Consider the following 27,908-nt stretch of genomic DNA (forward strand, 5'->3'; position numbering starts at 1 on the left):
TCCCGGCTGCTTGGAAAGCATAGCGAGCTGAATGTAAGGAAAGCACGTCGTGCCTGCAGCAAAATAGTGCTTACAGACCAAATAAAACATACTGTGTCCCCACAGAAGTAAAAGGGTCAGTGGCCATGGGAGGTTACAAATGAAGACAAGGCAGTACTAATGCGGGACTAACAAGGCGATTATGGAATCAGAATCCAGCATTTACAGAGGACAAGGACACAAGCCAATGAAAAATATGGGCGGAGAGTGGGCAGAGCTTCAAATCCCTAACCCAATACAGCATGGCTCGCAGAGCAGCGCATGCACAGCCCAGGATCGACCTAAAAATAATGAGGTGGAGTCCTTTTCTTGGTGCATTGTGGGATACGGGAAGAGTCATGAGCTATCGAACTCGAAAACATTAGATGGCAAGAGTATACAAAGCATGTGTATCTACAACAACTCTACTACAACACCATGTTTAGGATTTTAGAGAAAATGAATCCTGTTAAAGACAGCAGAGCAGAGGCAATAGGTGGTCTTGGCAGTTGGCCAAAGTGCACAAATAGCATGGAAGTGGGCATATTCTTTTTTTTTTTATTATGTTTTTATTAAGAATTGCAGAGTAAGAAGCAACAAGTGCAACACGAGATAGCTTAGTGACATCACTTGACAAATACAGTACAGCGTCGCTGCTTAATGGTACAAAAGGATGCAATTTTCTGTTTTAACATAACTAACCTAAACATAGGCATGCGTCAGCTTAGTTGTATATCGGATTGAACAGTGCATCATTGAAGTAAGAAAAGTCAGAAACATAAATATGCTCTTTAGGGTCAAACAACAATATCCGGGCAAATGTTTAGCTTAATGACTTCAGACAAAAGGAGGACAACACATTAACAGATGTAGTAACCGCCGGGGCGGTAAGGGAAACCTCCAGGAGCCCCACATAACACAGCGTCAATCCAGGCTGTAACATTGCACATTTGAACACATAGGAGAGGGACAGGTGCCCAACAACAGTTCAGGGCTGCCCAGTTGGGCTCACAGGCGCAGTCACAGGGGGGGTAGTTCTGTCACGTGCCCACTGCAGGAAAGGCTCCCAAATGTCTCTTGGACGCGCAGCAGTCGGCATCAGATCCCACTAGGCTCCCAATTGCGCGTGGCCATATGTAACATCTGTCAGCCAGTCAGTGAATTTTGGCTTGGTTTTCCGCCCCCAATGAATGGCCACACGCCTCTTGGCGTATAACAGCAGCAGTGCATGTAGCTTTCTACACTTATGCATAGTGTTCTCAACCCACCCCAAAATGCCTAGGAGCGGAGATGGGGCATCCGCCCTGTCTAGGATTTGATTAATAGCATCGAAAACTGCAGACCAGTAATCAAACAACGCCGGACAATGCCAAGCCACATGCAAAAAGGAAGCACCCTCTTCAACACATCTCCAACACCTGTCATCATCCCTGAGGCCCATGCGGTGGAGAGACAATGGGGTACCTTAGAATCTGTGGAGGAACTTGAAATGTACAAGTCTGAGTTTGTAGTTAGGGGAGAGTACCAAAAGCTGCCTGCAGCAGAAAGACCACTGCTCATCAGTCAGGGGCGTTTCCAGCTAAGCGCTCCACATCTGTCGTGACTTGGGCACCACTAGTGGGGATTGTTCCTGCATGGAGTTATACAGACGCGACACTAGCTTTTTGCGGGAGGCTCTAGCTAAAATGTTTTGCAGCGCTTGCAAATGAGGTGGCTCTTCAGGGAACCGGTCCCACAATGCCTTGCATGAAGATTTGAGCTGATGATGTGTAAATTTGTCACTAAAGGACACTGGGTTTTCTGCAGTTGCAATAGGCAAATTTAGAAATGTACCTGCAGGGTATATGTCTGCAAATGTGCGTAATGTGGTGCCAGCAACTGTGATCTCGCCGCCGCTGACCTCCAGGCATGGGAGCATGGGATTGTGTCGGAGGGGTATAGCAGGCCCATACAGAAGGCATAGAAGCTCGTTTTAGCAGTTCCCTCCAGGTCCAGCGGAGCATATCAGCAGTTTTAATGTCCTGTAACGGCCTGGGAGCCCCACGGTACAGAGCCACACTTAGCGGGAGCGGAGATACCATGTCAATCTCAACTGCCACATGCGGCTGGTAAGGCATGGGGTAAGCCCGAAAGTGTAGGTATTGGGCCTGTGCACAGAGTGCGTATAAGTGCATGTCCGGAGCTCCAAGCCCTCCCTGTCTAAGTGGAAGTGTCAGCAGTGCCCATGACAACCTAGCCTGGCTCCCAGCCCAAACCAGTGCCAATAGGTGGGAACGCAGGCAAGTGAAGAAATGTTGTGTCAGCGGAAGTGGGACATTCGTGAATAGATAAAGGAACTTAGGCAACACAATCATTTTTATCAATGCAATTCTACCAGCTAAAGAGAGGGGAAGCTTTGACCAAATAGCTACTTTGCCTTCTAGCCAGGACACCGCCCTACCAAAGTTGAGGTTCCAGATCTCCTGGATCTTACGGCTAATCAGGATGCCCAGGTACTTGACCTCATCTGCTTCCCGTCTGAGAGGGTAATCTGAGTGTACCTCTGTAGTGCTGTCAGTGAGAGGAAATATGACAGACTTAGACCAGTTTATGGAAACGCCAGAAAGCCCCCCAAACCTAACAAACTCACGCAACAGCGGATTAAGGTTCTCATTGGGGTTATTGACGTATAGTGTTACATCGTCTGCGTATAGGGAGATGAGTAGGCTGCGAGTGCTTAATGCAATGCCCCTGGCAGTATGATGTTGCCTAATCCTGGCAGCTAGTGGTTCCATAGCAATGGCGAACAAGAGTGGGGACAGCGGACACCCCTGTCTAGTGCCCCTGGAGATTGGAAATTAATCAGAAACCATGCAGTTTATTTTATTCTAGGTCGGGGAGCGGTATAGAGTAGGCGAATCAGATTGACAAATAATGGGCTGAACCCCATACGCTCCAGGATGGTAAACAGGAATGACCACTCAAGGGAATCAAAAGCTTTTGTGGCATCAAGAAACACCACCGCCGCTTGTGTGTCAGGATGTAGGTAATGCAGTGTTGAGAAAACCGTTCTTAGGTTGTGTGAGGTGGCACGACCTGGTATGAATCCCGATTGGTCCGGGAGGGCCACGATCAGGAGCAGAGGTTGGAGGCGATCCGCTATTATCTTTGCATATATTTTGACATCAACATTAATTAATGATAGGGGTCTACAAGAGTCCATACATTTGTCATCTTTGCCAGGCTTCAGCAGCGTGATAATAAGGGCCTCTCTCATCGAATCAGGCAGCACTCCCCCCTCCTGCGCCTCCACAAACACAGCATGTAAGCGCGGGGCAAGCTCTTCTGCATACTGTTTGTAGAATGCCGCCGTAAGCCCATCCGGACCCGGCGCCTTATTAAGCGGGAGGGCTTTGATGGTAGTGGCAATCTCCTGCACCGTCACGGGGCGGTCCATATAACGCCTGTGTGCATTATTGAACCACACAAGTGCTACAGACTCCAAGAAGGACTCTAGGGCATCATTGGATACAGTGTGCGTGGACTCCTACAGTTTGGCATAATAAGTGGTAAAGGACTGTAATATTTCCTGCTGACCCGTTATCATTTCCCCTGTGTTGTTAAGTAGAGTGTGCACCTGCGTGGGTGGAGGGGTGGAGTTGATCATTCTGGCTATTGTGCGGCTGGGTCTGTCACCTTCACTATATCTACGTGCCTCAGCCTGTTTCCCAAGGAATTTCAGCTCGCGCTGTGCCTCCTCAGCAAAATCTAGCAGTTTGGCTTTGATACGGGCTGCCAACTCAGGCGTCGGATCCTCACAGAATGATTGTTCGAGAACCCTAAGCTCTCTCTCCGCCACCGCCAACGTGTTCCTGATAGACTTTAAAACCCCTGCCCTACGCGCAATACATTGCCCATGTATTACAACTTTAAAGGCGTCCCAGAGGACCGCCTCAGTTTTGACCGAGCCTGTGTTGGTGGCGAAATAGTCAACAATATCTTGCCGGATCTCTTCGGTGAAAACAGCGTCTTGAAACGAATCTGGCGGGAGACGCCATGCAAAAGCTCTACTAGGGACTCCAGGGATGTCTAGCTCTAATAGGCAGGGAGCATGGTCGGACAAGGAACGGGCCAGTATATCAACTTTCACAGTCCAAGTGGCAACGTCTGTCGACACCAACCAGTAATCCAGTCTAGACCAGGCAGCATGATGTGCGGATATACATGTGCCCACTTTTGCATCAACATTGCGGGACCTCCATATATCTATAAGTGAGCCCTCATGAATGATGTCTTTCAAAGCTTGGCTCGCTTGTGGGTGCAATTGTCTAGATGCGCCCTTTCTATCAAGGGTGTCTTCTAAGACCACATTAAAGTCACCACCCCATATAATCGTGGAACAGCCAAAAATGTTTATCTTCGCCCATACCTCTCTGACGAATTCCGGATCGGCAGTGTTTGGAGCATACAAGGCCACCAGTATAACCTCTTTGCCTAGTAAAACCCCATGTAGTATGACATATCTGCCAGCATCATCAATAAGTGTGGAGCGCTCCCTCCAGTCTATACCTCAGCGCAAGAGGACAGTTACACCCCTGGCATAGTTGGAAAAAATAGACGAGTACACGGACCCCCACCTAGAGTGTTTGAGTCTGGGAGAACATGAGGAGTTAATATGCCTTTCTTGCAGGAAACAAATATCTATGCTGTGTCTAAGTAGGTAACTATGCATAAGTCTCGATTTCCTGTGATCGTTTAGGCCCCTTATACTTCACGTTAGGACTTTGGGCACCCCCATTGATCGTATGGACACAGTTCGTGCCCAGACATTGCCTGACCCACGTCTAGCACATGAAATACACAAAGAGTATGCTGATTGTTATACAACTGACGACATACCAAACATCCCTTAACCCAACGCCACCCCCCACCCACACCAACCCCCCAATCAGGTTGTGTCAGTACCCCCCTAATACGCCAAGGGCGCACAAACAATAGAACAGTGTAATTGTGGGAGTCACCCCTTGGAGGCGTGGCATCTCGAGCTTACACCCCTGCTTACACAGGGTGGCTGCAAATAGGAAGTTATTTCACAAAGGGGCAAAGTATGATAATAGCGCAGTATACCTTGTCAACCAGACATTGTGTCAACTTGTGAAATTCTACCATGAGCAACATTTTGACAATGAACAAAAGAGAGGCATTTCACAATCGCAGGCTGATATCATCAGCATCTAACATCAGTTATCAATACTTCCTAGTGATGCCTGGGCCTCCGGGGCTCACTCAACATCGTTCAGATGGTTCTTTGCTTCTGCACCAGATTGAGTCTGTCTCTTGGCTTTAGGATGACAAATGTGTTTCGCGAATTTCAAAGCTGACCCTGCATCTAGAAAGTGGTGCGTCGTGCCGTCATGCACGATCCATAGTTTAGCTGGGTACATGAGAGAATATGGGATTTGCGCCTGAAGTAGCAGCTTTTTGGCAGGCAAGAATTCTTTGCGCGCAGCTTGCACTAATGGTGTGAAGTCTGGAAAGAAAGATATGTTGTTCCCTTTGTGCGTTATCTTTCCTTTCTCCCTTGCCAGACGAAGAATCAGATCCCTGTCTTGGTAGTTGAGCAGTTTGGCAAGGATCGGCCTCGGCGGAGCGCCGACCGGCGGCTTTTTCCCCAGGGACCTGTGCGCACGCTCCACAGTAAAGACCGGGGAGAGGTTGGGATCGAATAATTCGTGCAGGAGATCAGTCACAAATACCTCCATTTTCCCCATAGCTGTGGTTTCTGGAATGCCCGTGATGCGGACATTACATCTGCGAGAGCGCGCTTCAAGGTCATCTGCTTTGGCACAAAGCGTCTCGATAGTCTTTTCCAAATTGGAGATGTGGGCCTTCGTGCTTTGCTGAAACTCGCAGCATTCCGTGTGTCTGTTTTCAAGACTATCCAGGCGGGTTTCGTGAGTGGCCACCTGCAATCTCACCCCCTCCAGTTGGGCCGACATGCCATCAAGCTTTGCATCTATGCTTTTCAGGCTCGAGCGCACCTCAAGTATCAGTGTAGTCACATCAATGTCTGGTGGTGGTGTCTGCGGTGCGCCTCCAGTCGCCTCGGAGTCCTGTTCAGCCTGTTTGGACGATTTCTTTTGCTCAAACGTGAGCCTCGGTTGGCGGGGGTCACCTTTCTCCATGACTAGTCGTCTGTCGCCTCATTCTCCCGGGTTGACCAAGGCGCAGTCTGTCCCGCCGGAAGCAAGCCGCTCTCCCGTGGAAGCACCCACAGGACGTGTGCCAGGGAGCACACTAGATGTCGCGGCCTCGCTTCCAATGGCGAGCACCAGGGTCTTAAGGATGTGTGGTCTGAGGGTCCCGTCCACACAGTCGCGGGGCAGGAACTATATCCCCGCGGCCCAGCGCCCACAGAATAGCGCGCCGAGATCAGTAATCAGGCCTCACAAGTATCGGGGCGCAGCACACCCAGCGGGGTCAACCGGCTACCAGCAACCGACAGTGGGCTCAGAGAATTCACCAATTCGGCAGCCCCACCGGGCCCCACAGCCGATCAGCGCCCCCACACCGTCAGTGCGCTCAGCAGGCCCGTGCGCAGTCCACAGAGCTAGGGCCAAACAACATGCAGGGTCAGGGCGCCAGGCCCGCGGTACCCCCACGCAGCAACGGTCGACAAGTGTATCAGGTCCCGGGCTCAGATCGGCAGGGCCGCGAGATGTTTAGTAGCGTGTTCATAAAGCAGCGCAAAGCAAGCCCAATCCAAAATGGCGGCCGCGCCCGCCGCTTATCTACCAGCCAACAGTTTATGGTCGCCCAGTGGGTCCGTCAGCAGACATATGCCCCATATAATCTCTGAGGCGGTGCACAACGCAGCGTCGTCTTACCCCACCTTCAGATGCGGGCGCTCAGGAGTGTTCCGCTGTGTGCCGGTAACACGTGGTCGGGCCCTTGGAGCCGTGCTCTCACGTAGCGCACGTCACCCGCTCAGCCCACCAGCGCTTCCGGGGCTCATCACAGGCGGCTGCCGGTCATCCTGTCGGGCCCGGTGTTAGGATGTTCTAAGCGTTCACGAGCGCCAGGGTTTCAGACGATCGTGCCCCAAGATGTCCTCTGCCACCATGAACTGGTTGCGACGGTGTCCGTTCGGGATTTGCAAGGATTATTACAGGATTTCAGTTGCAGCCACCGGAGCTCGCCTGTTAGGCGGCTGTCTCGCTGCTCGTCCGGCCACGCCCCCCCATGGAAATGGGCATATTTAATGTTTGCAACATGCCAATTAGATTACTGCAGGTAGAGCTCTCAAGTTTCCTAGTTCCATGTGCAAGTAGTGCATATGGTTAATGTTATTCCATTCGGAGTTATATCTGCAAAAGAATGTCAATGTCATGAGGCTCACATATTGGGATTTCGGAGCACTGCAGTATAACAATAGGAGTTTATCATTGGATGGACCTCATTAAAAGCACAGTACAGGTCCATTCTTGTTTTGTCTTTTTACACAAGTGACTTCCAATCCCATATGGCTATGTACAGATTTTCATTAAATGTGTTCACCATGCCACATTTTCAGCACTGTGTCTTGTAGCATGGTAATGAACAGCAATGACAGTGCTCTTTTGCAGACGACAGGAAGTTAAGCAGGATTTGTCATGTACTCTAGTGCACAGCGTTCCTGTAATACCACACAATAGTTTACCACCAACAGAGTCGCAGGCCAATATTCCAAAACAAATAAAATGGGAAAATATCAACTATAAAGGCAAAGCAGGAAATAAATATTCCACATAATTTCCCATTGTCACCAGTTCAGTATTCCATCAGATCTATTTAACCACAGAACAAGCAAATAAGATGTATGCATATTTCACTTCCTAAAAATTATCATTTAATTCATATAAATCCATGCAAAAACTGCAAATAATTAGTCGGTCATTATGTACTTTTCAGTGCAAAACTCCTGAAACTATTTTTTTTAAAAAGGTAATCTACCCTCGCTCCATGACCCCAGCATTAGTAATCATGCCTGTGATACCAGTTTCTAACATGGGACACCAGGCAACTATTTCCCTCAGCTGATCCCATGGAACAGGGATGGATCGGGGCATCAGGGACAGTGAATAGTAGAGTGGGGTTGTTGAGTGATATGTGCAAGACCTCTGCTCCCACATAGGTGGAATTATGGAGGCACAGATGTTTGGGTCGGGGAGCTTAAGATCTACTGTGGCCAGATGGCAACCCGCCCTCTCCTCACCATCTTCATAACAACCCAGGATCATCTTCCGTCTTGGACATCAGAATGAATAAGTATATAGAACAGTCAGTGGCAGTCAAGGACAATATTGTCCGTCCTTGGAACCCGCAATCTCCAACCCCTTCCCCAGACATTCCATTTAAAATGGATTGCCTGGGAAAATGCAATAAAATGTTGACTTCACTGCTCAGAGGCAACAGTATCAGAAAGGAATCCATACAATCACAATAGCATCATAAAAAGTTCCAAAATTAACATTTCATGGGTAACAGAGTTCAAATATTCGCTATGATTTGTTAAACTTACCGACTGTGTTTCCAGCAACAAACTTTACAGATGAACTCATATTACTATCTTCCGAAAGTTCTGGTGGCTTTGCAAGCAAAGGGCTTGTAGGATTAGAAGGATCTGAAGAAAAGAGCAAGCAAATATACAAATCTATGAAAAGAGTTTAATTACTTGGCAGAAGCTACACTTTCAATGAAAGGGTATAAAATAAATCTGCATAGGAGCCAGGCAGCTACATTTTATAACAACATTACACAATGGAGCACAAGAAATGTTATTTTTTTAATTCACCAAATGTATCGTACTACTAAATAAGTTGGGATTATGCTATTGATAATTCAAGCACTAGTTTTGGAATGTACGTGTAACAGGTGGTGCACTGCAAGGTGTTTCAGTTATGAACAGCATTCAAAGCAACATTGTCTTATTTACTGACTGGGTGCACATTTCGCCAGATTTTCTCACCCGTATAACATGTCCCTGTGTGAGTGCTGTTGTACAAAATCTATTAATGCTAGTCAGAGCAGAAGGCTTCGGTGATCCCATCACTGGACGGTTGGAGCTGCTGCAGAAGAGAAGGATAATATGAGTTGCAGTCTAAGAAAATGTGTAAAGGCCAGGAGCTGCAGTCTTGACGAACAGGCACTAAAGATACCTTCCTACAGGTATTCTCTAGTTAGTGCTTACATCTTAAGAGTGCTATCCAAGCGTCTCTCAAACTATCGTGAGGGTGGTGCCGGGTTTTCTAAAACCATAAATTGTGTGTCAGCGAAGAAAAGGTTACTTACCTGTGGTAACGCTATTTCTGGGAATATCTACCTGCAGATTCCTCAATTTTCTTAATACTTCTCTAGGTGCCAGACTGGTCTGGAAAACCTTCCTCCATAGCACTTCCCCAAAAGTAGGGGGTGCAGGCTCCATTCAACACCGTGACACCTGTTGCAGACACCATAAAATGCCCCTTCAATTGTAACAAAACCAGTTTTATGCCGCTTAAGCAGCAAGATGAGAATAAAATCAGACAAGAAATGTAGTGCAACAAGAGTATTGGAACCTTATTACATTGGTCCATAGCCATCCATCAAAAGGAGAGGCAAGAAGGATTAATGAGAAATTTGCCGTTACAGTATCCACTAAATAGATTGCTACCAAAGGTGAGTAAGTTCTCCATCTGATGGATACTTCCATCTGCTGCATATTCCACACCACTTGAATAATTCCCAAGCAATGCCGAACTACGGGATGGAGGACCTTGATGTGTGGATATACCAGAAAGACATGTAGCACAGATTGGGCAAAATTACCATCTCTCCCCACCTCAGAATCCACGCAATGGTTTGGAGAGATGACCAAGTGGCCACTCTGCAGATTTCTTCAAAAGGAACTCCCTTAGCCAAGGAAGATGCTGAGAATTTGGCACCTGTGGAGTTTGCCATGATGCCCTCCGGTGGTTCGTTTTTGGCCATGACACAGCAGATTTTAATGCAAGAAAAAAAAGGGAAAAACACTGAGATAAGATTCTTTCTGCACTGGTTTTCCTTTTCTGATGCCTACATAGCGTATGAAGAGCTGTTTATCTGCATTGAAGTCCTTTGTGTGGTCGCTATAAATCTAAGGCTTTCTTCTGATCCTGCCTGACACGCCTGGCCGCAGTAATGGTAACTAGAATTTTTTTTTGTTAGTGTTAAAAGCCTTAAGAAACCATTGTGAATCGGGTCTAACAGAGCTCCTATCAAGAAGTGTAGAATCAGGTTCAAATCTCACTGTGGCGAGGTTGCCACTTCGTCCCTCTCTAGAGTGCCCAGGCTCGCTTCTACCCTCTGTAATTCATGAAGGAGAGTTTGTCGTGCCCAAACCACAGAGCTAATTGTTGCCCCCCTCGTTACCACGTTAAATGTTTCCCACTGTATTTGCAGTGTGGAGGCTGTCTTAGTGTTAATCAACAAATAAGTCTCTATAGTGGTGGCCATGTGGGCCCGGAAAGCACTATCTTCCATTAACAGGGTATTAAGTTTCAATGTTGGAACAGGTTTAGGTATGCGACCCCTCGAAATAATGAGTACCAAGAGTTATGGTCAGACACTGCTTTCCTCAAATATGTAGCCTGAGTAATTTGTGCCAACAATGCAGGAGAACATAATATGTGGTCTATGCGTGTATATAATGTGTGTGTCGACAAATAAAAGGAGGATTCTGGCATTCCTGCGTCCCTACTGCACCATGCTTCAGCTAGTGACCAACCCTGCACCCATGCCGATAGGTCTGTGGCTTGTCGGACTGTCGCAGCGCCTGGCAGTGGGGATGTAATTGGTGCAGGTGTATGTTTAATTCTGCGTTCTAGTCTCCACCTAGTATCCATGATGGATACGTAGTCCAGTCTGCCAGCGCTGCACTGACCCAAGTCAAAAAGGCATCTTGCTCAGTGTTCGGGGAATAAAGGCTGTCCAATTCTACCTGTGTGTCGTCCAGCTTGCCCCGGATTAAAGTGTAGCTACCATTTGTATGAATACGTGTGTCTAGTGCCTCAAAGAGAACTCCCGCTTTGATCCACACCGCCGCCACCCTCAAATGCAGAGTAAGTCCTGTGGAATAACTGCCCCTCCATTTCTTGAGGAGCTTGTGGGTCTCTGAGGATGTCAGGTGTCTTTCTTGTTGAAACACTATCTGCAATTTGCACCAGCAAAGCTGGGAATAGATTACATGGTATTTATGGACCGATCCCATCCCCCTCACATTCCAGTTTGCGAAACTGTAGGGGTGTGACATAGCCATGCGAGTTTGTAGCAACAACCAGAAAATTGTTGTCGAGGCAGGCATGGGAGGCGCACCCATTGTATTGCCCAACACAGTAAACATCAAAATCCCAAATACACAATGTAATAACTGGGCGCAACCAAAAAAGAACCTTATAAGGCAACAACTCTGATGACCTACATGCTTTAGCCCATTGGGTCGGCTTAGATACGGAGAACATCTATATCTTTTAGTGTGGCCTTAGGACGTATCCTATGCCGATGGGCCTCCGCGTCTGCGACCTGAACACCAAGCCCTACCCTAGAATCTAAGTAGCATAGAAAGTGGAATCTGCCCCTCACGTCATAGTGATTCACAGGTCACAGATTTAGATTTCAATGCTGTGCACGGCCCCTTAAGCATGTGAATAGCCACTAAGTACAGCAGCCACATCCAGTATGTCACAGATATACTTGTGTATAGAGAGGAAGCAAGCTTAGTTCGAGCACGCTTACTGTACAGTATCCAGTCAGTAGTCAAGTACCTTTATAATCCTAATATTTCGTTCACTGTCTGTGGTGTTATCGATGGAAAGAGCCCTAGGCTGCTGTCAGAGTCCGTGTGAACTGTGCCGTCCGACGATGTCTCATTTTCGTGTGGTGACCTCGTGTCCCATAGTGTGGCTGCAATCTGAAGCGCTGCAAGTCTACCCTCCAGCATCTGTTCCTGGGTGAGCAATGACATTGGCTCGCCATCTGGTCATTGTCACTTCGAGTGCCACTGCTTAGCTCGTTTGTGCCATGGATTGTGTGCGGGCGGGTGACTGTGCTCTTCCAGGATTGTGTCTTCTAGGAAATTGTCCTCAATCCAGGACCACGCCCCTCCGGGGGTTCCCAAAGAAGTGACTTGTGCGCTCATGCATGATTTCGAGGCGAGCTGGGAACAGGAGGGAGTATTTGAGGTTGTTTCTTGACCACTTGGAAGGAGGCGCGCTGGACAAGTAGTGTTGGCTCTGTCATACATTTGATTACAAAAGAGTGCCATGTGTGTGTGACAGGGCATGGTGGGATCATGTATTGAAATGTCTTGTTCAACTTATTCTTTAGCTGGTGTCCACAGCAGACCCCATTGCAATTTGAAAGCACTTGACCAAGACGAAGGATGCTTTCAGTTTTTCAGATGTTGGAAACTGATGCCACCACATGCTAAATGGTGGGCAAAGGTGTGTGGAGAATACTTTCACTTCTCACCAAGCTACTTTCCCGTGTAATTCTCTTTATGTATGTGCCCTAACATTCCCACTCTTACCTATCTCCACCTCTCCCAATATCTCGCTAGGACGCAACCTGCTACTCTTTCTTATAGTGCCCATGGTGTCTTACCCTATAGCATAAAGTGCCACACTTACGCCAAGTAACCCCATCCCCTGTATCATGAGATGACCTTCTGGGACAAAAGGCTAAAACATGTTTGCACAGCTCAATGTAAAACTGATACACAAACCCCTGTGCATGGTTGGTTTCTCCTCTGCCTGCCTTGTACTTAGGCCAGTAACATGCCCCAGCAGCCAGTAAATAGTTCTTCAGCCGAGGATTTTTTAGAGAATATTGAAGAGCACGATCATGGCTTGTCTCATCAGACTATTTGTGCTTTTATTTTTGGTTGCCTTCTGCATGCATTATTGGGCTCCTGGCTAAACCACTGTGCACGTGATTTAAGAAATGCCAGTCTTGATGATCCATTTCTTAACAACTTACTGGTAAGCATGCAGTATTTGGGCTAAATCATACTCTAGACCATAATAGATAAAAATCTGTTTGGATGGAGAGGCATCTTTGGTTTCTGTCTGACATGGAAGGTTCAGGACACACTCTGTGCAGTGATCTGTATTTTCTTACAAAGCAGATAGCTCTCACTGAAGGATGACTATTGTAGCAAATGCTGGCCACTCCAGATTGAATCACTATGTTAAATTTGCTACCGTAGTAAAATCTGTCACAGCACTGTTGCAAATATTAGCAGTGAAACCTCACGCCTCCAACCACAACCGATTTGAAGGCACTGACTTATTTTCAGATTTCATGTTAGTACTGAGAACGCAAGATTTATTCAGCAGTGCATCATAAGCATATAAACACAATTTTCAAAGACCAAATTCCTTACAGTTTATACCAAGGGACATCAAAGTCCTGCTGGGAAATGACAAGATACCTAAGGGGAGTTTCACTTTCCTGGCCCCAATACCAGCTAGTCACATGAGTTTAGCCATTTCAGATGTGAGCACTACTACACAACCTGTTCTTGTGTCAGTTTTGCCTAGCTAGCACAGGCAAGGAAAATGGCTTTGGAATCTACTCAAGCCCTCCCAGACTCTCAGTGAGCACTCTCCTTTGTAAAGTTTCGAAGCCCATATTTTAACTCTGCAAATGTGTGTGTGCGTGTTTTTTTTTTATTAGGTCATTCAAATGAGAATCTTGCACACCTTGTGAGATGATGCTTTGTTGCAAGTTGAAATAAAATCTGCAGAACTGTCTCCTAAGAAAGGAGTTCTCACACTCCTGCTCTTCCATGAGGATTTAAAAAAGCCATTATTAATATTGCGAGAGAAAACAGAGCTCTACTTGACATACAATCAACTTTTGTGTCCATTTCTGACATAGGGCTGGCTCACAGATTATTTTGTAAATACCAGCTTGGTTTTGAAATGCTTATTACTGTATTTTACTTCTTTGCAATACCTTATGCAAAATACATACTATCTAAATATATAATACTGATTTTCCAGTACAATGGACGCCATGTAATTTTATAAAACCCTTTTTCCCTCAAGCGAAAGCTTCACACTGTAAAGTCAATAGTGCCATCGTTCGCATTACAGATAAAGGGTAAATTTGCTTAGAAGCCCATCTAATTAATTTATGCAGTAGGTCGGGCAAGTTGCTTTTCTTGCAGGACTAGTAGATTTCTGTAGCTTGTTGTCCCTTGGACAACTAGATTTTTGAAATAATTCACATCCCTGCTTGTGGGCTAGGTGAATCACCCTCAGTTAAAGCAAATTGAAGTGGAAATTCTGCTTTTCTAGAGACCAGAGGCCTGTGATCTCCAGTTCTTCCATGTGAAGGTGAAGGCATCTGTCACTACCATGACCGGAAAAAAAGTTACTTACAGTGAATACTGTGGCTCTCAAGCATTGATGTCTTTCATAGATTCATACGCTTGTAACTTCCCCGTCATCATAGTGGGATACCCACATTAGTTAAAATGAGCAGTACTATTAAAGTACATTTAAAAAAAACAGAGAAAGCAAGTGATACTGTTAATCAATCCACATTGGTTTATTATACCAAACTTCAGCCAATCCAAGGCAAGACCCTGGACCACTTCTCCCCTGGAGAGCCACCATACCTCAGAGTTTGAGAACAAGTGTGTATATATGTATGTTTCCATGAGGTAGAAGAGTGGTCAGCCTAAACAGGGAGTTGGGTGGGTCGCATGTGAATCTATGAAAGATATCAATACTGGAGAACCAAAGTGTACAGGTAAGTAACTTGCTTTTTCTCCAGTGCTGAATCTTTCATAGATTCACATGCTTGAATCAGAGTAGCTAGCAGTAAGTAAACATAGAGCATGTTGGGCAGAACCATTCTTAAAGAGGTATAACTGAAATCAGATAGATGTGAAGCATTGTGACTTAGAACCATCAGCTAAAACACCAGCTGGAATACAAGCAATCAATCAAAATAATACATTTGTAAAACATATTAACATTGAAACAACGCAAAAGAAAATCTGTACCTTAATGAATAAGGTGACATAAGACTGCCTGCTTGATAGCAGCATCCGCCTTTCATGCCGAATCCAAACAGTAATGTTTGGTGAAAGTATGGGTATTCGACCACGTTGCTGCCCTGCAGATGTCTGGAAGCGATCCTCCAGCAAACAAGGACGTGGATGTAACCATCTTTCTGCTCAAGTGTGCAGCCATTTTGTTGGACATTGGTCTTTCTGCTTTTTCGTGGCAAAAAGCAATAGCTGTCGATACCCAACGTGCTATGCTGCTTCTGGAGAGGGCATAGCTCTTTCTGGCAGATCGGAAAGAGATGAGAATCTGATCAGATTTTCTGAAAGGTTTTGTCCTGTGAATATAGAATTTCAAGCAGCGTTTGACATCTAGAGAACGGACAGCCTTCTCCGTAGCAGAGGAAGGATTCTTAAAGTATGATGTCAAAATTATACGTTTGTTCAAGTGGACAGAGGTAGGGACCTTAGAAATTCATTTTTGGTTTGTTACTAACACTACTTTATCCTCCTTGAATTGTAGAAAAGGCTCAGTGATTTAAAGGACTGAATCTTGCTAACTCTCCTGGTCATGCAAAGGTCAAAAAGAGTGCCATCTTCCATGAGACATACTTCATGTCTGCCTTATGGATAGGGTTGAAAGTTGGCATCATGAGCTGGGAAAGAACCGTATTCAACTGCCAGGATCTAGCAGGAGGTTTATTAGTGGAAAGGCCCTTTCACATTTCTTGTTATGTAGAGTTGCAAAGAGGTCGAGTTTTGAGGTACTCCATTTTTTGAACACAAGACAGTTGTTTCTGATCCATTTCCCATTCATGGCATTGGCTGGTTGCCGTGCTGAAAAAATCCACCGATATATTGTCTATGCCTGGGACATGTTCGACTTGCAATGAGATGTTTTTTTGTAACCACTTCCAAATTTTCTGGGGTTGAGACAATACGTTCTTTGATCTCGTTCCCCCTTGCTTGGCAAGATAAAACATAGCGGTGGTGTCATTCGGTCTCACCAGGTGAGAGGATTGGTGCATTCTTGATAGAAATGACTGTAGCCCTAGGAAAACTGCCTTCAGTTCTAGAAGGTTGATGTGCATCTGTGCTTCTTGGGCAGACCATATTCCATGGATTTCGAGCTCCTGGAGATGCACTTCCCAACCATCCAAGAAAGCATCCGTTGTCATTATGAAACTTGGCAGTGCCGCCCTGAAAGAGACCTGGAGATATATTGCCATCTTTTCCCACACCATGACAAAGCTTTCTTCACTGTAGGGTGATGTCGATTAGCTCTTTGAACCAGCTATGAATCTAAATCCACTGGGCATGTAGTTGCTCCTGTAGAGGTCTAATGAACGAGTTACTTACCTTCGGCAACAATGTATCTGGTAGAGACACAGTCTAGTGGCAGATTCCTTAACTTAGAATATCCCACCCCCCCATCCCCCTTAGAACTACCTCCAGGCGTCAGACTACCCCTGGTACCCCTGCGCGTCGGAAGGTGGCGTCGTGCGGCTCCGCATTCGTCGTTGGTGTCGTGGTCACCGAGATGATGTTGCGGCAGCTACTTAGATGCTGCCCTCGTGTGCGGACGTCAGTTCTGTACACTACTTTCCACGCCAGGAACACAGAGCCATGCAAGATACTGACCACTGATGCATTGAAACTAGGGCCCTGAAAGGGATGACCTTAACCCTAGTAATAAGTTTGCAGAACGGGGAGGATGGGTGGGGCGGTAAGGAATCTATCACTAACTAATATTTCTTACAGATATTTCGTTACCTAAGGTAAGAAACGTATTCATCTGAAAGAAACATGTAGTGATAGATTCCTTACCTTAGAATAGATACACCAGCAATACCAACCCCGGTGGTGGATCTGCGAACCAAGATCACACCAGGAAGTCCCGGAGAACAGAACGGCCAAAGAAGCAGCCTCTCCGTACTTGGCTGTCCAGGCAATACTGCTTCGTAAAAATGTGCAACGAGTCCCACGTAGCTGCCTGACAGATGTCTTGTAAGGGGACACCACGTCCCAATGCCATAGTGGCAGCCGTCGCCCTGGTGGAATGGGCGAGCAGCCCCACCGGAGGCTCCTTCTTCGCCAGAGAATAACAGGCTTTAATACACAAGACGACCCATCGGGATATAGTCAGCTTGTGTAGAGCCTGACCTTTCTTGGCGCCGACGTAGCCGACAAAGAGCTGGTCATCCACCCAGAACTGTTGATTGCGATTCAGATAAAATGAGAGCGCACATTTTGGGTCCAGACGGTGGAGCCTCTCTTCCTCTCTGGAAGGGTGCGGAGGTGGGCAAAAAGATGATCTGCCCGATGTGAAAGGCAGTGACAACCTTTGGCAGAAAGGATGGACATGTTCTGAGCACAACGTTGTCCGGATGGACAGACAAAAAAAGAGGTTTACAAGAAAGAGTCTGGAGCTCACTCACTCTCCTGGCAGAGGTGATGGCAACCAGGAAAGCAGTCTTCAAAGTTAACAGACGAAGAGGACAGTTGTGAAGAGGCTCAAAGGGAGAGCACATCAACACGCAAAGAGGTGGAGCCTGGACAGGTTCGGGTGGAGGACGTCCCCTGCTGCTGCGACAGAAGATCCTCCCGAAGAGGCAGACGGATCAGGGGATCGATGGTCATACTGAGTAGCTCGGGATACCAAACTCTTCGAGCCCAGTCCGGAGCCACAGAATAACTTGGGCCCGGTCGCGCCTGATCTTCGTCAGCACTCTTGGCAGAGGTTGTGTAGGCGGATAGGCATACAACAGACCGCAACTCCACTTGCAACAAAAAGGGTTGCCTAGCGAGTGCCGCCTTGGAAATTCCAGAAATGCTGACATTGCGCGTTCTCTTCCGTGGCGCATAGATCTAACCAAGGCTCTCCCAACTGTTGAAAAAGACCTTAGGCCACCTCCGTGTTCAGACGCCATTATTCGTGATCCATCATGCACCGGCGGCTGAGTTCGTCCACCCTGGCATTCAGTGAACTTGCCAGGTGTTGGACCACCAGGAAAATGCCCTGATGTTCCAGCCATGTCCGGAGGCACAGAGCCTCCCGACAGAGTCCACGACCCCACCCCGCCCTGTTTGTTGCAGTACCACATGGCAGTGGTGTTGTCTGTGAACACCTGCACTACTCTCCCCTTGACAGAGGGAAGGAATGCCTTTAGTGCAAGTCAGATCGCCCGGAGCACCAGAAGTTTGATATGGAGCCAGGACTCCGCCAGAGACCAGAGGCCTCTGATCTCCGCCTCTCCCATGTGGCCGCCCCTTCCCAGGAGGGACGCATCCGTCACCACTGTGTGCTTCGGTTGGGGAAGAGAGAGGGATCTGCCATTGACCCAATGCCGGTTAATGAGCGACCACTGCAATTGTTGTGCAGTGCCCTCCGAGATCTGGACATAGTCGGACAGGTTCCCCTGATGTTGCGTCCACTGGAACTTCAGGTCCCACATGCCACCTGGCATGACTGATCAGCAGGATGCAGGAGGCCATGAGGCCCAGCAGACTCAGGGTCATTCTGACCGAATCCGGGACAAGGGCTGAAAGATCGGAATCAAAGCCTGAATGTCCTGGACTTGCTGTTCAGGAGGATAGACCCAAAACTGCGCCGTGTCCAGAACCGCTCCAATGATGAAGAGGAGCTTCTGAGAGGGAATCGGATGTGACTTCGGTACATTGATGGGAACTCCAACAAATGCAGGAGGTCGGCCGTAGAGGTGGGAGACGACTGTCCGGAGCGAGTCCGCCTTCAACAGCCAGTCTTCGACATATGGGAAGACTGGAACCCCTGATCTGCGCAGATAAGCTGCGACCACCGCCATCACTTTCATGAATACCCGAGGGGCGCTAGAAAGGCCAAAGGGGAGCACGGTAAACTGAAAGTGCTCGTGGCCTACCGTAAACCGCAGGTAATGCCGATGGGCCGGTAGGACAGGAATGTGAAAATATGCGCCTGCAGGTCCAACGCTACCATCCAGTCTCCAGGGTCGAGGGCAGACAAGACCTGAGTCAGAGTTAATATCTTGAGCTTGTCCCTGAGGTCCAAGATAGGATGCAGGCCCTTGTCCTTCTTGGGCACAAGAAAGTAGTGGGATTAACAACCACGTCCTACTTCTGGCGCAGGAACGCACTGGATGGCCACCTTGGCCAAGAGGGCCGCGACTTCCTGTTGAAGAAGTGCCAAGTGATCCCCCAACATGGTAGTAGTGGGGTGGCATGACTGGAGGGGTAGTCTCGCAGGGGAGGGAGTAGCCCCTTCGGCCTATCTGTATAACCCACCTGTTCGAAGTGATGGTGCATCAGTGGGGAGGTGATGGCGAATCCTGCCACCCACTGGCTTTTGATGGGCCTGAAAAACCGGACTAGGAAGGCTTGGAGGCAGTGGTGGTCGGGGTGGTGTGGACTGACCTGCCCGCTGGCCCGCTTGACCCCTGACCTGGCTCGGCGGGTCCCACGTCCTCGCTGAGACTGTTGCTGCGCAGGCCTGTGGCTCTGAAGCGAACATGTCGGGGCGCCCCTTCCGTGGGCACGAAAGGAGCGAAAAGCATAAGGCGGAGGAGGGCGTGTGGCAGAAAGACCCAAGGGACTTGGCCGTAGCCCGCGAGTAAAGCGCTCCACAGCACTATCTGCTTTGTTGCCAAAAAGGCAAATGCCATCAAAGGGCATGTCCATCAGAGTGTTCTGGACATCCCCAGAAAAACCAGTTGTCCTCAGCCAGGCGTGGCGACAGAGCGACACGGTCGTAAAAATTGCTCTGCCCAGCTAGTCAGCGGCCACAATGGATAGTGAACTTGGCTGCATCCCTCCCTTCAGCAATAGCTTGAGAGAGCACTGTCCGGACCTCCTCCGGACATTGAGGCAGCACGAGCACCACCGTATCCCACAGAGAGTGGGAATAACGGCCCAAGAGACATGCAGTGTTCACCGACTGCAGCCCTGAACTGGCAGAAGAAAAAAATCTTCTTACCCAACTGCTCCAGTTTCCCTGTCTAGAGATGCGGTAGGGAATGAGCTCTGGGACGTAGAGGCTTGGACAACAAAGCTCTCAGGAGTGGGGTGTTGGGAAAGGAAAAGGGGGAAGCCCGGGGCTGGGTGATGGCGTTGGGCCACGTTCCTATCCAAAGGAGCCACTGTGTTGGGCCTGGACCAGGTGCCCAAAAGAACGTCCGAAAGTGCGTCGTTAAAAGGTGGCATGGGCTCCGCAGAGGTAGCTGCCGGCTGATGCACTTCTGTCAGGAGGTTGGTCCTGACGGCCACTGTTTGGAGCTCGAGGCGGAGGGCCTCCGCCGCCCTAAGCAACACCACTGCATAACTTGCACCCTCCTCCGTAGCCACGGTAGGAGGAATTGGCATGCCAAGGTCAGAAGAGGTATCAAGAACACTGGCATCCCCCAGCTCCACTGCCCAGTCCGGGTCAAGCTCACACTGTGCTGTAAGAGGGTCCTCAGACCCCTCCCAGTCCTCCCCTTCCTCCAAAGGCTGACAAACAGGCAGAAAATAGGGATGATGGACAGAGGGATAGAAATCCCCTATTGTCGTCGGAATCGGGCGACGCCATTCCGGCGCCGTGTCCACATCGGGCTGAAACCGGGGGCGACGTCATCCGGTGGGCCGGGCGACGTCGGAGGTGGTGCCAGTGGGGTTGGTGCCAGTGGGGTCGATGTCAGTGGAGGTGTCACAAGGTCAACCGGCGTCGACTAGGATCTAAGCCCGGATCCATGGGGGTCCTGCGGTGCCGAGGCCGGAGCCAACAGCGATGCCGGAGCTGCCGGCAGTAAAGAGCTAGTACCCCCAGTCTGGTCCGTGGGGCCGGAAGGCACACCGGGAAGGCCAGACGGGCCAAAGAGGCGAGCCATGGCTAAAAGAAATTCCTGCAGCCGACGGACCCGGGAAGGGCAGGTAGGCCAGTGGCAACTGTGTTGCGTGACCGGTGAGGGGAAGTCGGAGAGCGATGGCGCTTCTTCGACTTCTTGGAATGCTTCGTCTTACCTGACCCCGAGTGCGAAGACTTTGATCCCGACGAAAGATGGTGGCGGCTTCGCAACCGGTCCCTCGACCTCCCACCGGACCGGGCCCTTGAGAGGCGCGGCACGGAGCCGACTGCCGGACTTCCAGCAACCTTCGGGAATGCTCCCGCCAAGTCTTCGGCAGACAACTTGAAGCGGGCATTCCTACTGCACCAGGAGTCGATCGACTCGAAAAATAGAGACAAAAAGGCTTCGAAAAACTCAGCCAAAAAATGACTGGGGGAACCACTCTCTCAGGATCTGCGCTTGCTGGTGCGGAAAAAGTAACGTCAGCGCATGAGGGCGGCGTCTAAGTAGGTGCCGCTACGTCATCTCAGCGATCACGACACCAACGACGAACGTGGAGCAGAACGACATCACCTTCCGACGCGCAGGGGTACTGCTGACGAAAACTTTCCAGGACCAGTCTGACGCTGGGCGCAATTCCAAGGTAATTAATCTATCACTACATGTTTCTTTCAGATTAACTCGTTCATCTGATAGACAAATATAGCTGCGGATTCCTTAACTTAGAATAGATACCAAAGCCATACTCCAGAAGAGGAGGGTCTGCGACTGAAACCACCAAGTTCCAAAGAGAACCTGTCAAGAACACGGAAGAAAACACGGTGGGAACTGCAATGCCAGCGTGGCCGACACCAGGCCCATTATACTCTGAAAGGGATCATGAACCAGGTGAGGCAAAGGCCCATAACCAGTCAGAGGACAGTACGAGACCTCTCTCATCCAGACAGGGAGGAAGAAAATCACAGAATCAAAAGGGTCAGTGCAGAAGTACAGCAAAAGGCAGTGAAACTGAACATAAGATCACATAGATCCGCAAGGGACAACGACTCCGAGAAGGGGCAAAACAATATCACAGAGTAATAGCATCCAACTGAGCACGCACAACAGTGAATGTCACAAGGTGACTTGTGACTAAGATGGAACCTATGGCAAAACCCCCAGAAACCACAACTAGAAAAAAACAAATATGCTTGCCCTCTCGTTGAGTGCATATCCCAAGAAGGATATACATATATACGAAAATATATTGAGAAGGGCAAGACAAGGGGAACTTGAAGAGTATGCCCAAGACAATAGAATGCTGCACAATAGGTACGAACAGCACCGGTGACAGAACGATGTCAAGACACACAAAAGCGATAACAGCCTGCTCATCGGGGAAGGAACTGTGGTCTCCCGCTTGACAGGCGGGGATACTGACCACCACACCAACGGGGAAGTAATGCACACCTAGAGTGTCAGATACATTTATATATAGCCATCTACAGATACTATATAAAGACAATGAGTATCCTAAAGAAGAATACGTCCATTGATAACAGCAGGCGAGGCCCAGAGCAGAAGTACCTGAACTCCTGCACTCCAATGAGCTGAGGAACATGAGCCCCTGCCTGGGAAGTGCATAGGAAAACAGGGCACAAGGCAACGTACAGCAGAGGCGTGTCTGGTGTGGAACTCCCCATAGGCCAAAACCAAATAGGGTCTGATCCCTGAGAGAAGACCTAAGCACTTCCTCACCACAGGAACTGGAGCCAAGGCAATGGCGTAAGGTATACCGCAGACACCCTGTGACAATGAACACACCCAGTGTGTACTCAATTGCCGCGTCCGCACTGAAGCACAGCGAAAAGCTGAAGGAACACGCTGGGGTGACTGGAGAAGTCTGCATCCAGAGGGGCAGGAAAGTGCCATGGACCAACCATAGACCACAACGCACAAGTCCCAGAAGATAGCAACGCCATTCCTGTGGGGTGCACCAGAGGGGACTTTCTACCACAGTAGGAAAAGTAGAATGAAGAGAGAAACCAACAGAAGATCCACAGGACAATTATAGAACCATCCGAAGAAGACACCACGGGAGACTTCGAAACTACTCTCCAAGGAAGAGCAGCTATACAATAGCCAATGAATACCCCACATAGGGTATGTCTCATCTCGTAAAAACAGCAAGGGACACCTTGAGACAAGCCCGTAGACAGAGGGCTCAAAAAGAAACAGAAAAACAGCTGACCAGCCGTACCAAGGAAGGGCAAAGTAGTCCGTTCGGGAAATATCATCTTGAACCCAGAGACGGATACCAGAAAAAACAGTGACACCACTGCAACAAAAAGCAAAAGTCCGCAAGGAGGACTGGAAACCACTGAATTAATGGAAACCCAGACATAAGACGTTGGACCACTGAGTCAGCATGACTGTCGAAAAGGGATATCCCATAAAAGGGTAGATCCCTTAGATGCACCTGAACATTTTCAGGGAAACTGCTATCGCGTAGCCAGGCAGGCTACGTAGAGCAACCGACCTGGCCATAGCCCGACCCACAGAGTCAGGGGTGTCCATGACCGACTTAATGGAAAACTGTGCCATTTCCCGGCCATCATAAAGCAGCAGAGCCAGGTCAGCTCGAAGGTTCTCTGGAAGAGATGGAAGGAGACGCTCGACTGAGTCCCAAAGTGTAAAGGTAGCCCGTGCCAACACGCAAGACGTGTTCAGAGACCTAAGGCCCGGACTGGTGTACGCAAAGATATCCCATCCACATGACTCAACCAACGAGACTCCAGAGAGGGAGGGAGCAACGGAGGAGGAGAGGAAGGCACAGAGACCAAGGCTGCCTGAACTACCAGTCCTTGAGCCATAAGATGGAGGGACAAGCAAACAGGGTCACCTGGATCCGGGCGATGATGGTGTGCAATAGCACAATCCACGGGGTCTCCTGATGAGGGTCTCGCCCAAGTCCCAAGAAGGGCGGCAAATAACAACCTGCTAAAAGGCAGCAAGGGCTCCACCTCTGCTGCGCCCTGGTGGAGTAGATCCAACAAGGGATCAGAAGGCAGAGGGACAGAGGGAGGCTGCAACTGTAAGATGCCTGCAGCTGTGTGAACAGCACTCACAACAAACGCTGCACTAGCCTTCGTGGCCATTCTAGGTGATGACAACAACCTATCCATAGGGGACGTTTGGAGGCTAACTCGCACACTAGAATGTAAAGGCACTGCAGCCCGAGGATGACCAAAGGGGGAGGATATTTTAAGGTAAGAAATCTGCGGCTAGATGTCTATCAAATATGTAGGTCACAGTTGGAATTAATAGGATGCAGGAGTATAGCACCCCCAATATTGATTGGTACATCTTCACTGAAATGGGCTTTCTTCTTAGAAGGGAAGGAGCCGTCCATATTATTTTTTGCACTATCTGCGGTCAAGTAGGCTTTGGTGACCGTTGTGTCTAGAATGGCCCCCAAAACACCAAATATTGGGTTGTAATGACAGATGACTTTTCCGTATTTAGTTGGAGTCCCAGAGACTTGAAAAGCTGCAGACAAGCCATGGTAGATTCTTTTGCAGAGCAGAATATGGATCCGTTGACCAACCAGTCATCCATGTAGGGGAATGCCTGGTGTCCGAAGTCTTCTCAAAAAAAAAAGCAGCTACTGGTGCTATGCACTTTGTGAAGACCCTATGAACCGATCATAGACCAGAAGGGAAAACCTTGAATCAATAGTGGCACCCTGTCACCTCCAACTATAAGAACCGACAATGCTTTATGTGGATGGGAACGTGAAAATATGCATCTAAGAGATCGAGAGACGTCATTAAATCCCCTCTGCTAACCATTAGCAGAATATCCTGCAAAGACAGCATTCTGAAGGGTTGCTCCTTTATGTATGTGTTAAACTGTCTCCATTTCCTGGACTTTTCTTTATGAGGAAGAAGTTGGAATAGAAACCTTTCCACATTGTCAGAAAGAAACTTCCTCCACAGCTACCTTCAAGAGAAGCACAGAAATGTCCTGCTTTATTAGAGTTAGGGGTTGATGGCAGGAGGATAAAGGGGGCTCTTGAAAACATTCAAGGGTGTGACACTGATAATGATGTCCAACAACCGTTTGTCCATGGCGATGCACTCCCATTGTTTGTAAAATGTGAAGAGGAGATGGTTTGAATGTTGTCTGTGGTCGTATGAGGGGACTAGTGACAGAGAAACATTACTGTTATTTTGCAGAATCTTGGGCTTTTCTCCACCGGAGGTCATCTTTGCACTTGCTGTCTAGAGTAGGCAGTGTTGGCGGCTCTGTTGTTACCAGGTGCACTGGGGTTCTTGCTGTGCGTATGGTTGATACCTGGACGACTGGTAAGAGGGTCTCTGCATATTGTCCTCTCCCTCCACGAAATGACTAAAAATGCCTCTGTTACAGCATTCCTAGGGAGCGTGCTGTATCCATGTCAGCCTTGATGGGCAGAAGGGTGTCTTTTACGTGCTTGCAGAATAAATTCTCCCCATCGAAGGACATATCCAAGATCTTGGCTTGGACTTTAGAGAAAAATGAGGTGGCCTTTAACCAGCCTTGTCGGCACAGAACTGCGGGGCCCGCCATATGCCTAAAATGTATAGAAGATATGTCCATTGCCATATAAATGATCTTTGACGATGCTCTAACACCCTGCTGCAGAATTTCTTTAGTATATTTTTTGTCTTCTGGAAGGTGGTCAAGGAGAGATGAAATATTTGACCACATTTGGTGGTCATAATGACCCAAAATGTACAATGCATTTGACGCTCTGATGGAGGTGGTTGCCATAGCTGCAAAGTGTTTGCCAATGTTGTTGAGCCTTCTTCCTTGCTTGTCTGGTGGAGCTGAACAAGGGGCAGAAGAATTCTAGAGAATTGCTGTGCGGCTTGCATGACCACTGAATCTGGCCAAGGATGCCCTATCAAGCAGGCTGGTGAGAAATCGATGGCCTTATATTCATTGTCCATCCGAGAAACCACAGCAGTGACTGAAGACAGATTTCCTTGCTGAGTCCTTGAAATCGTATAGAAGAAAATCTGTTTGATTGGGAGAGGCAGATCGAATCTCTTGGAAGCACATTCCAGTAGCTCATGAAATTCTTCAATATCCTCAAGAGGAGAACTTGCAGGTGAAGGTAAAGGTTTCGGAGATGATGTAGTGACAGTCATCCCATTCCTGACCGGGTGTATCTGGGCCTAGGAGTAATTCTCCTTCCTCAGGCTGATCACCTGGATCGCTGTCTATATAATCATCCCTGATGGGGATGGTGGGAAATGCACATCTGATTTCCTGTGGCTGGTCTGGTAGAGGCTTGTAGGCAAAGGTAACGTAGAAGGTGCCTCTGTTCCTCATGAAGCGAGAGGGACTGGCTCATGTCTTTCGGGAAAGGGCTTATTGTAGTGATTTAGCATGTGCCTTAGGTCAGTGACCAAAGAGATGGGCACTGCGATGGTATCCCACCTTATGGTTCCTTATCAGGCTCTTTGTTCGAAAAGTACTCCTGGAAAGAGTGGCATCAATGGGATATAGGCTGCTGGCGAGTTCTGGCGCTCAACTCTCAATTGTGAAGGACTGTATGCAGGACTGAAAATCCCTTGGTCTACCGATTCCTCCATGTCAAGAAGGTGGGCCAGAGGCAGTGGATACCTTGTTGGGTGACGTCAAATCTGGTCTAAGCTGAGAAGAGAGATTTTCAGCAAACAATGCTGCTTTTTTTCTTCTCGTGGATGGGCTTGTCGACAAAGATTTATTTATAATAGTCATGGTCACCTACACTGGTCTCATCGACGGTGACTTGAAAACTGTCGATGGGATGACCGTCGACCTGGTGGTCGTCTCGCCCCTCGTCGACAAAGCAGTCATCGTAGTCGCAGTGACCTTCCGCACTGATGTTATAAGAGTAGCCGTCGATGCTGTACTCATCTACACCAGCATCCTCGACAAAAGGTCCTTCGACAGGGCGTTTTTCTGAGGAGTGACAGGTACAGAAGATGAGTTGGATGATTTCTTCTGTACAGAGCCTGTAGAAGAGTACTTAGAGGCTGGTTGTTCCAACTTTGCAGATTTTTCAACAGCCTTCAGTCTTTTAAGATCTTCCATAGATGAGGCAGAGCCCATATTTTTGTTTTTCGCTCATGTAGAGAAGAACTTGGACCCACCTTCTCGTCTGAACCAGATTGCGATCTGTTTTTTTTTTCTTTTAGAGCCATAGAAGTGGTCTGGCTTCACTGTCTTTGAGTCTTCCGGAAAAGGTTCAGCAGTGTTTATATTCCTGTAGTTTATGGTTAGGATGTAAACAGTATATGCACTTCTTATGAGGATCTTCAGAAAATAGTCTTGCCTTTCCACAGGACCTGCATGTCCTGAAAAGCCTTTTCTTAGATACTTAGGACATATTGAAGGTAAAACTTAGTACCATAGCAAGCCAAAGTAATGTTTGATTTGAGAGGAAGAAAGGGTCAAAGTTAACCAACTGTAACAACTGAGCAAAGCTCAGGGAGACTCCCTCACACTCAATGTGCAGTTAGAAATCTGAAGTATGGTGGCTCTGCAGGGTAGAAGTGGTCCAGAGTCTTGCCTCTAATTGGCTAATGTTTGGGTTTATTAAAATAATGTGAATTAGTTAATGTCAATTGCTTTCTCTATGTTTTTTAATGTACTTTAATACTGCTTATTTTAAATACTGTGGGGCTCCCATCATGACGACGGGGAAGAATCAAGCTTGTGAATCTATGACAGATTCAACAATGGAGAAGAATCTCCCTCTAAAAAGGCTCTAATTCACATGCCAACAGGCAATCTCCACTTCAGTGTCCCTGGAGATCACAACAGAGTCTGCACAGACCCTTTTGTGCTGGGACCACTGCGTGCAGAGTCCCCACTAGATAGCCCTTATACGCCAGAGAGCATGCATGACCAGGAGGATACAAAAAGCTAGCAGGAGAAGAATACACAGGGTCTTAATCTAAGCACCTTGCTGAAGCGCAGGAGCAACACATGGATGTTTCATATCCTCT

At 48.2% G+C, this 27,908-nt stretch overlaps 1 protein-coding gene across 11 annotated transcripts in view; it reads right to left on the reverse strand.

Moving 5' to 3' along the window:
- The window catches only part of REPS1 (RALBP1 associated Eps domain containing 1), a 1,025,500-nt gene that overhangs the window by 280,119 nt on the left and 717,473 nt on the right, over positions 1-27,908 (reverse strand). For all 11 annotated transcript variants that reach the window (XM_078649357.1, XM_078649363.1, XM_078649362.1 and 8 more), the window contains one exon: positions 8,558-8,659. In XM_078649357.1, the coding sequence (XP_078505483.1) occupies positions 8,558-8,659 (102 nt within the window). The remainder of the gene's footprint in view (positions 1-8,557; positions 8,660-27,908) is intronic.

The sequence above is a fragment of the Lissotriton helveticus genome, chromosome 6 (assembly GCF_964261635.1).
Source record: "Lissotriton helveticus chromosome 6, aLisHel1.1, whole genome shotgun sequence".
Classification (NCBI taxonomy): Eukaryota; Metazoa; Chordata; class Amphibia; order Caudata; family Salamandridae; genus Lissotriton; species Lissotriton helveticus.